The sequence below is a fragment of the Leiobunum rupestre genome, chromosome 2 (assembly GCF_980474605.1).
Source record: "Leiobunum rupestre chromosome 2, qqLeiRupe1.1.hap1, whole genome shotgun sequence".
Lineage (NCBI taxonomy): Eukaryota > Metazoa > Arthropoda > Arachnida > Opiliones > Sclerosomatidae > Leiobunum > Leiobunum rupestre.
The window spans coordinates 6570919-6583881 of NC_143385.1; the positions used below are offsets into that span (position 1 = coordinate 6570919).

Below are 12963 nucleotides of genomic sequence, written 5' to 3' on the forward strand. Positions count from 1 at the left end.
TACTTGAGTTTACTTTATGCCGAAAATTACAACTTTTTAAATAATTACAAAATTTTAAAGGTAAAGTAGCTATTTTTAGCTAGATCTGATAATTTATAATTATAAAATAATTAATATATTATTTTTATGTTAGAGAAGACTGCTGTTGTATTAATTTACAAATATATACCAATAAATTCTTTAGTAAAAATTTAATTGTTTAAGGGCATTTTATGTGAGTTTAGATTGTTTAGCGAGGATTTGCTTCTTGTTTCTACTTGGTAGGTTGCGATTCATGTTTCTACATATGAAATTAATTCTGGACACTACATATAAGTTGAGGGCCCTTGCGGTTACACCTAAATAATGATTTTTACATCCAACTAAATTTTTTGGGAGTTCAGGCTATTCAAATACATTATTAATAATTGTTTGAATAGTATCCTCATTTATGTCCTCACTAATTTTCTTAACTGACTGTTCAATTAAATAAATAAGTCCATAAAGAGAGTGAGATGGACGGACTAAACCGCCATGCGATTTCAGTTTCACCAAAGCAGCTTCAGGCATAAAATTTCCAGAGATGTCTTTTAGAGAGTCCAAGCATTGGCTACATTTCGTGAACTTTTTCATTTAATGTGCTTCAAATCCTCCTAAATAATATTGCATACATTCATCGGAACTAGCAAATGCATATTTTTCTTCTAAGAACATATCAGGCCAGGCTTCTTCTTCAAATATGTCTCTTTCCATCAGTTCAGTCAGTTTGTCTTCTATCTATTCCAATGATTTTTTTCTATCTGAATTTGGTTTCAAGTTAATTATGTCTGAGAAAATTTCTGTTTCACTGAACTCTACATTTGCTCGTTTTGGCGGTTTCACTAAAGATCGCACTGAGAGTAGCCTATAGATATACAAGAACTGGTTGGGGGTGGTATGGTCATCACCTCCAGACGATTGCCTAACCATTCCAAAAACGGAGTGGCTAAAACGGCCGAAACTTTCGACCGGAATAGCTGACGAATTGTTGGAGGCTATTCCGGCCAAAATTTTCCAAACCGAAAGTTTCGGCCGGAAAAGTCGTCCATCAGCAACCAGCTAATTCGGCCGACATTTTCCCGTAGTAAAAGTTTCGGCCGATTTATCCAGCCCAGTGGGGGGCGTCTAATCCGGCCGAAACTTTCCATTAATAAAAAAATTACTAAACCTTAATTTTAATTTTAAATCGTGTATTATTCAGAATCATTGCAATTGAGAAAAAGAAGCAAACTTATCGAACCATTAATACTAACCATTTAACTGACTTTTTGCCAATTATTATTTTTTGTTTTCACCTTGGAGAGTAGAGACACGAGGCGATAAATTCCCAACGAACTTTATCTCGAATAATATTACTCTTCCGGTAATCCGGGACGGACGAATAAACGTTTTTGTTTGGATTATACTACAATCGTTTTGGAATCGTTATGTTTCTAATAATGAGAATATGAAATAAATTAATAGTTTTCTAATTGAATAAACATAAATATAGTGAGAGCTATAAGTCGCACTGAACATTGTTTTTAAAGGGAGTACGTAGTTCCATGTTTATGGTGGATCAACGAATTTTGCATGTCTGCCACCAGGTTTAACAAAGCTAGGAGTGCTTGGCGCTAGTTACCCAAAAACGAATTTAAGCAGACGATGTTTGTATTTACTAGGTACTCCCTTTAATGATAGTCTGTCGTAGAGCGATTGCGTTATCGACGTTTTGGATCAGGTACGTTCTTGTGTACTATCCGTTCGCAAAAAGCTGCCGGTTTCAGATCGTTTTCAATACGAGCAAAAACACGTTTATTAGTACAGGAAGGCTAGCTCAAATTTTAGGTGAACCCGTAACAAATTAAAACAAAGCTGAAAGTTTCCTACTTTATAGATTTTGGGGCGCTCTTTCACGTGGTGTGGTCTCTGGTGTTCTCCCATTGGTCGAATTTCCGCCATCTTGGAAAATGGTGGCCAAAATGCAGTGAAAATTCAATATCTTCCGTATGGCTTATCCAATTTACATGAATATGTTGCATCTTTTATGTTCTTAGGTATTTAGTCATATTATGCACCGGAAGTGCGTACTTTGAGCCGGAAGCTAAGACCAATTTCACAAATTTGGTAATTATCGACGTAATAAGCATAATATAACGTTATAAGGTAGAATTTTTATTCTTGAAACACTGACATAGTTTAATTCCTCCATTTTATATAATGGCGGGAAAAATAAATGTTACATCAACTTTGGTTTTATTAATTTAAGAAATATTTTTGGAACAATTTACTTTCATATTGTCTAGTAAAGATTCTAGAAAACGTTATAAAATAAAACCTACATATCAAGCACAAACTATTTTTTAATAGATATTATGAGAAATATCTATTCATCGACAACCTCGTCTAAAAGTTCCGTAACGAAATCTCTACGTTTATTGGTACAAGATATTCCCTCGCATCGCCTACAAATTGAGGAACAGCTTAGACCAACCTTTCGGCATTCCTCATTTCAAATCGCAAACGTCTTTGCATTTACTAGAGATCATCTGAAGAATCTCGGCCGGTGCTGGTTCAAGAGTGGTTATGATGGGACGAAGTTCACTACCCACCTGTTTCCAACCCCAATTTGTTGCGTTGAGGCCGTTACCTAGCCAAGTTTGAACTTGGTGAAAGACACGCACGGTATGAGTGTTGTTTCGCAGCTGCGCTATTTGGTGGTAGTGATGCTAGCTCAAAATTTGAGCTAATAGAAGACCCAGCGGTTGCTTTTATAAATGCGTGGAACCGTTGTCCGTCCAATGTATCCGTTTCATTTGCTCCATAAAGTCTCAACAAAAACATTTCACCGACTCTAGATACTTCGTCATGGGTTGAGCTAGGCAAGCAAAATATTTTTACGGCTTGTCGAAGTTCTTCGTTCTTCTTTTAAATATTAAACGCATTTTTCTTTCCTGGTCGATAAAGTGCTGATGTTGTGTCGCAGCCAGTCATAGCGTGAAGGAACGGTAAAATCTGAGTCATATCACCTAATGTATCTTGAACGTCTTTGGTTTTAATAATTTTATCGGATTTATTCGTTACGAAATAAATATTACTTTTAAACGTGGGACGCGAAAGCGCAATTAGCAAAACCAGTAAGTCAGTGTCTTCTCCAACCAGCGCTATATTTTCGTGAATTTCTTCAAGCGCTAATTCAACTGTAGTGTTAACAATAAGGGTATCGGCATTTTCTTTCGCTTGCTTTACTGTGAATCCGTGTTCCTGGAACTAGATTAACAAGTTCTCAATACAAGACTGCTTGTTTCAACGATTTTTCAGGAATGTTACTTGAGATGTCGACACTTGAATATTGTCCTCTATTTTCATGTCAGTAGCCATAATTTTAGAATTTCTCCTACGTTGCTCCTCACCTTTGGTCGTTAGTGTTTCGTTGTATCCACCAAAAACTATAGTGGCATTAGCACCATAATGTGTTTTAACAAATTCTAAATACAGGGAAAGAACTTCACCGTAAGTGCATGGACGAGGCTACACTACTCGGTGAAGTAGAAACCCACCATCTACGACTAAAGGATTGAAATCTAAGTTCGATTGGTTTGATGAACTATTCTAGTATGTTGGCTAGAGTAGCTTTGTTGGTTTTCCTAAACGAAATTTCGTCAAGGAGTGCCGGGGCGATTGGTGACAGCTCAAATTGAAGATATGTCTCTAAATTTGCTCCGCGTTGTAAGGCACTGGCAATTCTACCAAAAAGTTGCTGTGGGTTTACAATAACCTCATCTTCGTCAAATCGAACGGAATTTTTCATCGCTGCTAATGCTTTTACTTTGTCATTTCTTCGTAGCTTCACTTCAAAAAACATCCTTCCTACCATGCGCTTTATGGATTCACTACCTACTTCTAAAGCTGAATTACTATTTATTGTAGTATCTGCGATTAAACCTGAAGCAAGAGACACCAGGGAAGACTCTATCTTAAATGGCGAGTGGTCTCTTAACCATCCATAAAGTTTTGACGAGTCTTTGACGTCACGTGCTTGTCTAGAGTTTCTAACTTCGACGTGTTGTTCAGATGTAGCTGCAGTGACGTCACAATAATCCTCTAGGGCCTTACTTATGAGGGCACATACTGGAGTTGTTAACACCAATCTAGCAATTGTACTTTCAGTTAAACCACGTCCACTTGTTAGCCCACCCACCACCTTCATAGATCGCATCAGAACTTGTTCGATAGTTATGTCAGACCAGATTCCGGACCAATATTTATTTGAGCGTCTAACGGTAAAATACCCATTTTTAGTGAAATTGTTAAACTCTTCCAACGACATTGAGTTTTCGAGCTCAGAAATTTGCTGTAGGTATAATTGAGCTGATTTGGCGTAAGCTAAATGTCCCGAAGCGTGTAATTAAGGCAACATTTTTTGAACACAGTATAAGTGTAAAGACCAATGTCCACTCCACTCGGCTCTAACAAACAAGCGCATGACTTCAACAAGCTCAAAATATAATACCCATAATTTAGCTGTTCAACTTGTCTTGCTTATGTTTTCTTTCAGAGTCAAAAATTGAAGATATTTTTCGTACTTCATAACACTCCTGCATCTCCTCCGTAGTTATTACATTAAACATTTACTCCATGTGTTTACGCTTGATATTTTCCTTTAGACTTTCATCTATTGTGGGCATAGTATCGAGTATAAGCTTTCCAATCTATGGTGCTATCCAATCGTAATTTTACTGCTCTTAACCATTCATCACTTCGAATTGCTGTACGATTTTCTAGAGTTGTTTTTATTTGAAAAGCTTCAACCAAATGGTTTTCGAACTGATCTAGATACATCTTCACCACATAAAAAGCAATATTGTTTTAAGTCAAAAGTTGACGTCTTCGATCTTCAATGTGTTTCCTCAATTTCCGTGGAAGTACTGGCCTCTTCTATTTTTTAATATTATCGTCACGAGTATATTCCCTTCTGCAGTTGTCATGTAACCGAACCTCTGACAGATTTTGGAGTTTTTCATGCAGCCCGTCTTTCCTTCTTAAACTTGCACTTACGAGGGTTCGTAACTTATGTAGTTTTTAGGTAAAAATGAACTCAATTATTTTGGTTTTCTTTAAAGTACGAGGTCCAATTTCAGTGTTTCGATGCCCTCTCACCTCCAAGGTCGTTTCGGCGAACAACCGTACGAAGATCAAAAAAAGCCGTAGGTCGTAACAGCTCGGAGATAGGTCGTCGTGTCCATATTGGTCAAAAGGGTTTTTTTGAGCAGCTGCGAAATTCAAGTATTTATCCCTTGCGTAGGGTCACACGAAGTTATTACACAACCGGAAATTAATTTATGCCAAACTATTAAAAAGAAAGTTTTCAATCAAATACCCAAATAATTAAAGCAATTAACAGTGGTCCTAATCGAAAATAGGCTCTGATAAGAAAGTACGATCAGTTGAAGCGTAATAGCGATTCGCGAGTAAGGCTGGTCGGACTACACGTGACGAGTGACCAATGCACAAAATTATACCCTAGCATTATATGTAAATAATTCCATACTGCCGGGATTGTGCCTAAAAATAATAAGTGCAATTTGATAGTTTACGTAACTTCTAAAAAGTAATAATTCACAATTCTTTCCAAGTGGCCTAACATATCAAGCATAATTACGCACTTCCGGTGCATAATATGACTTAATACCTTGAACATTTATTTTTTCATGTAAATCGGATAAGCCATACGAGAGATATTGAATTTTTACTGAATTTTGGCCGCCATTTTCTAAGATGGCGGAAATAACACCAATGGGAGAACACCGGAGACCACACCACGTGAAAGAGCGCCCCAAAATCTATAAAGTAGGAAACTTTCAGCTTTGTGTTAATTTGTTGCGGGTCAAAACCTATTTTTCCTGTACTATATGTTTCAAATTCGAAAATAACTACCTTCTGAAATTAAACGAATGTTTAGTTATTTTTATATTATGATTCAATTCGCGCCCGAAAACTACGGGTACGACCTCTTTTAACGGCAGAAACAGTAAGAGGTAATTGCTTTATTATTACAATTCAAAACAGAACAGCATTGAGTGCCAGCTTTACACATTTTTGATTCTAGCAGACGCTACACACTCAAGAAATGGCGTGAAAAATTCAGCGAATAATGCATCATTACAGTTTTAAAAGCGTTTAAATTTTCATTGAGCCTTGGCTGCATCAAGCCGCGATTTCGGTACTTGGCAGTTTCCAAACACAAGGAGCAATTCGCAGAAGCTTGTTAGTCCTTACAATGTTTGTCACATAATGATTTACGTTGCATTGGCGAAACCGACTATCATTTAATAATTTTGCACTGAATGAATGGGAAGTGTCATACTTATTTTACTATGTTACTTATGCTATATCTCGCTCGCACTCACTAGCTTGAGATCTGCTGATGCTCGCAGATTTTTTAGCGCCTAAATCGTTGATCCTAACATTTCACTCTTTTAGGATCGCTTAAATTGGCGCTCCTCTCATTTTCGATTTGTGATATTTTAAATGCTTAAAAACCGCTCAAAATTAAAGGAGCGCCCATAAAATTCTTCAATGTACGTGTTCCATAAAAGCAATACGAATAGTCCGGGCCATGCAGACGAGTCGCAAGGGGAGGGGGGAGGTTGAAAATTGAATATTTATGAAAAAAAAACACTTAAAAGGCTGGAAGTAGGGGTGCAAATCAACCACATTTCTAATCCGCTCCAAGGGATAGAAAGGGGGTGGGAATCAACAACATTTCTAATCCGCTTCTAGGGATCGAAGGGGGAGGGGGCAGCAAATAGGAAAATCTATAACAATGATTTAGAGTTTCGAGGGAGTCGTGTAATTGAAAAGAACCAGCTACTATTGCTCCAACACTTGGGGAAAATGCTTATCGCCGCCCCTGTTTAAACCAGACGGTCTCGGAAACCATGTTTAAAGCCAGTGAGGTTCTAAACTTAATGTACTAAATATAGACCTCAGTCTCTTTCCTGAATTTCTTTTAGAAATGTAAAACGTCTTTCTGTAAGACCGACGATAAATATCCAAAACCCTAGCACGAAGTCTTTGCATAACGATGTAGTTTTTCCTACACTCTAATTTCCTAAAAAACACACATTGAAGGGTTGAAATGTCACCATAGGCATACTGTGCATTCTCTAATACTAGGCCTATATGTGGGTAAATTATGACCACTCGAAAAACCAAAACGCGACCATCAGTTGTAACCTTTTCCGTGTGGAATTTGTATATTTCATTTCAGTAAGTAACTAACTCCAAGCACTCCTAGCATTGTTAAAACTGGTGGCAGACATGCAAAATTCGTTGATCCACCATAAACATAGAACTACGTACTCCCTTTAAAAACAATGATCATTGCGACTTATAGCTCTCACTATATTTATGTTTATTCAATTAGAAAACTATTAATTTATTTCATATTCTCATTATTAGAAACATAACGATTGTAGTAAAATCCAAATGAAAACTTATTCGTCGGTCCCGGATTACCAGAGGAGTAATATTATTCGAGATAAAGTTCGTTGGGAATTTATCGCCTCGTGTCTCTACTCTCCAAGGTGAAAACGAAAAAATAATAATTGGCAAAAAGTCAGTTAAATGGTTAGTATTAATGGTTCGATAAGTTTGCTTCTTTTTCTCAATTGCAATGATTCTGAATAATACACGATTTACCATTAAAATTAAGGTTTAGTAATTTTTTTATAAAAGGAAAGTTTCGGCCGGATTAGACGGCCCTCACTGGTCTGGATAAATCGGCTGAAACTTTTACTACGGGAAAATGTCGGCCGAATTAGCTGGTTGCTGATGGACGACTATTCCGGCCAAAACTTTCGGTTTGGAAAATTTCGGCCGGAATAGCCCCCAACAATTCGTCAGCTATTCCGGCCGAAAGTTTCGGCCGTTTTAGCCACATTTTAGTTGAAAGCTATTCCGGCCGGAATAGAGCATTGACGTTAGGCGGGGCTAAGAAAAGTCACATGACTAACGCGTCATATCCGTAATTCAAAATCGGTTTTTGGAGGGCAAACAGAAAATTTGGAGGCAATTTGGCTAGGGGTTTGGTAATTTTCACTACCTTTTTTAAGTGATTTTAAATAAGTTTTTTAATCAAAATGGTTAGTTTTTGTGCTGTTTATGGATGTTCAAAACGGGCAAACAGAGACGGTTCTAATTTATCATTTTATCGGTTTCCTGGCCTGAAAGAAAATAGAAAAAACCGGGCCTTGGTTAACCTAGCACATTTAAGGCGGAAAAATTGGATTAATGCAATAAATAGGAAAGATTTAACGATGGAGAAGATTAAATATGCCAGAGTATGCTCCTTACATTTTACTACAGGTGAGATATTAGTAACTTTTAATAATAATTATATGTAATTGCTTTTGGGTAGATTTTGAAGTATATGTTATTACAGGAAAACCAGCTTCTTTGAAAGATGATAGAAATCCAGATTGGGTTCCTAGTTTAAACCTAGGTTATGGGAAAAAGCTAAAAGAGGATAAAGTTTCACTTCAAAGAAAAGAACGTGCATTGAAAAGAGCTCAAAACAAATTCCCTACATTAAAGATGATTCCCTCACATTCTGAAGTCGATGTAAACATTAGTGATGGTGAAGTTGATTCGAATATTAGTGATGATGGAAATGAGTTAAATGAAGGTAGAAATGAAATTGAAAATAGTAATTCAACAATACGCTGTCATGAAGAGTTAAAAGACTTATCTCGTGCAAGATCACTTCTTAATCATTATAATTATTCCTTTACATCTCACAAATGTATTCAAACTTCAGTATGCACTCAAACAAAAGAGTGCCAGACTGATTTAACCGGTGAAAAATTAGGCGAACTAGAAAGTGATTTAGTTCAAGCTCGTTTAGAGTTTAAAAAAATGCAAAATAAATTAAAATCTAGTATCATTTGCGAGGACAGCTTTGAAGATAATGCGAAAGTAAAATACTACACAGGTTTAAACTCTTTCGAATCATTAATGGTTATATTTAACATAGTTAAACCTTTTTTAGTTGTTAATCAGCTTTCTTCACTCACCAAGTTTCAGCAAATGATAATGTTTTTAATGAAAATAAGGCTTATTGTAGATTTTTAAATTTAGGCTACAGGTTTAATGTATCTAACAGAACAGCATCACGTGTATTTTATTCATGCTTGGATGTATTTTTTTCTAGACTCGGTCATTTAGTTGTGTGGCCCTCTCGGGACAATTTATATAAAACTATGTCTAGATCTTTTGAACAAGTTTTTGGGATGAAAGTAACTGTGATTATCGACTGCTTTGAGGTTTTTACTGAAAAACCTTCTAACCTATTAGCAAGAGGCCAGCTGTGGTCTCAATATAAACACCATCACACAGTGAAATTTTTAATCGGTGTAACTTCGCAGTGTTCAGTTTCTTTCCTTTCTGAGGCTTGGGGTGGGAGAGTATCGGATAAACATATTACAGAAAATTGTGGATTATTAGATAAACTTTTACCCGGAGACATGATACTAGCTGATAGAGGCTTTAATATAGCTGATTCAGTTTTATTTAATTGTGCTGAAGTCAAACTACCAGCATTTAAAAAAGACAAAAAGCAGCTATCTCCTTATGAAATTGAAGACACCCGTAAATTAGCTAGTGTAAGAATTCATGTGGAAAGGGTAATTGGGTGTGTACGACAAAAATACACTTTTCTCGAAGGGCCTGTCCCGATTGAAATGCTAAATGATGTCTCTGATAATAATGAAAAATTAGCTACTATTGACAAAATTGCCCAAGTTTGTTGTGCATTATTTAATGTGTGTCCATCAATTATTAATGAATAAACTTAACGCTTTTAAACTGTAAAATCGTAGAAATTTTTATTTCAAAATAGGAATAACTCCCCACATTTTGTACTTAAAAATATTGCTTTTGTTGAAAAGAGGAACATTTATATTGTGCGACAGGTTTTACAGACCCAGGATCCTTTTGGTATTCTCTTTAGCCCAATGCATTTAGTATGGTACCATATAATATCACAGCCAGGAGGTTCGCAAAAAATCATTCTTTCTTCGTTACTAACTTTACCGTGACAAATGCACCAAGTTTTTGAATTTGGGTCATCGGCTGGTGAAGGGTTTTTGTTAGCTGCAGGCTCTTCAGTTACTGATGATCGCAAAGATGTATTCTTGTGATTGCCATTTGTGAAATACCTTGCCAATAATTCCACCATGACTGCATTCTTGAAGAAACAAGTTGCCTTGGCCAAATTTTTCTCCCAGAACTCATGATCAGGATGAATTCTTTGTAAAAATATTTCTCCGTTTTCAACCCACACAACAAAATCACAGTATTGTTTACTGCAAATGAATATTTGAGCTTGGCATTGATAATAGTATGTGTGTTGTTTATTTAGTACTAACTCATCTACACTTTTGACTAGGCAATTTTTTTTCATTAGGTCTGCCACAGATTCTCCTTTGATGCAATAAGGGCATTTCAGCTCTACGCAACCTTCTCCATCACAATTGCAACTGACTAATGCATCAGGGGAAGCCCCCAAATGCGGATATTTAGGGTTGATTACCAAACCTGCCTGTGAAATTTTAAGGTCACAAGAATCATGATCACACTTTACTTTTTTCTTGTATGCTTTTAAAGCTACATTTTCGTGGCTGCACCCCCATTCAGTAGCTTTACTTTTAAATTTTGCTTTTTTCAGGATAGCAAATTGACTTGATAAGGCTTGGACTAGATAGAGCGGATTTTGTATTGCACGCTGCTTTAAACTTGGACGCAGTTATCCTCCCAGCTCTGAAATCAAACCAAAGTTGTGATTTTGCTTGATTTCTGGTGTTCTTTTCAATTTAAGAGGCAACTTCTTCCGTAATACTGAGAGCTGTATTGTTACTTAGTTCAACAAGTTGATTATAATTTAGCTTAGTATTCTCTTCTGAGAAAAGACCCTTGAGGCAATTAGTCGGGAGAGGCTTTGGAACAAAATGGTTGGAGTGTGATGATGTAGAGGCTAGCACAACTGGTTTTGGATTTAAGGAATTTAACAGTGCGTAGATATCTGCTTTCTCTGATTCAGATGGAAGAGGTATCTTACGTCTCTTCTTTCCTTCTTTAGGAGTTTCTCCATTTTCCAAAGCCTGGCATTTTCTCTTTGAAGAGGAAAGATCAATATCTCTAACTCTGGCATACTTTACTTCGCGATCACTTGGAACTTTCCACTGGCATAACAGCTCAGTGCCCTTCATTGGCCCTTCACGTTGTCTAATGGCGTATTCAATGAAAAACAAAATAGCTCCAACATGCGAGCATACTTCGCCTAGCCCTGCAACACACGTGCAATGTCCACAAACAATAGTGCCCATTCTGTCTGAGATAATCCACGGTTGAGTGGGTGCAACATCAAAACATTGAGAATGCTTAACCTAATAATGTTTGTTTCATTAATTTAAATTTAGACTCAAGCTCTAGCAAAAAAGAAACACTTACTTTTCCCAGGAATACAAAATATTGGTCAACTTCTTTCACAATTAGTTGACGAACAAAACCAGATATATAGAATTTATATGATTCAAGGCTTTTATATGCCTTCAATTCGCCCAAAGTGTAGGTACTTATATTGTGGATTAGATAAGTAAATACATCAGGATACGAGATTTCTGGCCATAGCCTAAGCTCAACACTTTCCTTAGCCTTAAATAAATATGGATCGATGCCATTAATAATCTTAATTTTCTCTTTATACCGATTGGCAGCGTCTTTATTAGACTTCAACAATTCTTTAAAATAGTCACTCATGATCATAAATATTTAATTTTATAACCATGGTGGAAGTTATATACTAAATTTACAAAATTATTGCACGACGGATAATTTTGTAAATTTAGTCACTCATGATAGTGGTTCTTTAAAACATTACAGATAAACTCTTTAAACACGTTACTTATAGGTACTCTTATGCTATTTCACGTTTGCCAAAATCTGCTTGCCCTCCAAAATTTCAAATCTCGGGTTTAGAAACAGACGCCGCTCCGTTGCTATGGCAACGGAGGCGGAGCTAAGGGGTAGTGTCAATACTCTATAGTCTGGGGGCTAATGCGGCCGGAATAGCTTCGGCCTTCCAAAAAACCGCTGAAATAGGAAAGTGTTTGTATTAGTTTACTTCCATATTTAATCGAAAAAAATATTTTATTACTTCTAAAGGATCCTGGTTAAATTTTGCTGTAAGTACATATTTGAACCCTTCTGAATGTAGTTTTTTAGTCAAATCATTTGTGCTTTGAATAGTAATCTTGACGCTTTCGCAAGTCTGTTTACTTAAGAAATACTTTTTCTTGTTCTTTGGTAGGTTATTTTGGTAAGACTCCCAATTTTCAAACCACTTTAGATTTTCTTGTATACTCTGGAATTTTATAAATTTAGACTGCAAGCTAATAAGTACATAATGCATTGCATTAGATAGCTCCAGTTTGATTTTTCCATTTGTGTTATTCCATATTGCTTCTTTAGGAAGTTTGGAATTTAACAAGTCAAATAAATTGTTCATGCGACGAGTGAAAGCGATGGTATGCGTGGCATCCTCTAATCCTGGTACTTTTTGGTTTTGATAAAATTCCATTCCATCTGCAGTAGACTTACTGAAAAGCTGAAAATAATATTCATATAAATCTTTGCAATTACCAACAACAACATCTTAAAACTAGGCTACCTGAACTGCTAATCTGACAGACATCTTCTGAAAAGCATTTGGATTAACGTGACCAGCGGTGAGCTTAGGAACCACACGTAGGGAGTTTGCCATGCTGTTGTCTGCATCTAGAAGTTGGCGATGAATATTTTCCTTTATGATGTCCTCTTCATTGAAATGTTTTTCGCATATTAAATATCTAGGCTTTAAACCACTTTTATCTTTAAATATATTTTGCCAATTAGCAAGCCTTTCCA

General features: G+C 36.4%; 2 protein-coding genes across 2 annotated transcripts; one reads left to right on the plus strand and one right to left on the minus strand.

Annotated features, from left to right (window-relative positions):
- Positions 1-3604: 3604 nt before the first annotated feature.
- LOC149955606 (uncharacterized) lies at positions 3605-4327 on the minus strand. Its single transcript, XM_090166709.1, has one exon. It carries the CDS (start codon positions 4325-4327, stop codon positions 3605-3607), a length of 723 nt encoding a protein of 240 aa, XP_090022835.1.
- Positions 4328-9260: 4933 nt separating this feature from the next.
- Positions 9261-9848, plus strand: LOC149955607 (uncharacterized). The gene has a single exon (XM_090166710.1). It carries the CDS (start codon positions 9261-9263, stop codon positions 9846-9848), a length of 588 nt encoding a protein of 195 aa, XP_090022836.1.
- Positions 9849-12963: the final 3115 nt, after the last annotated feature.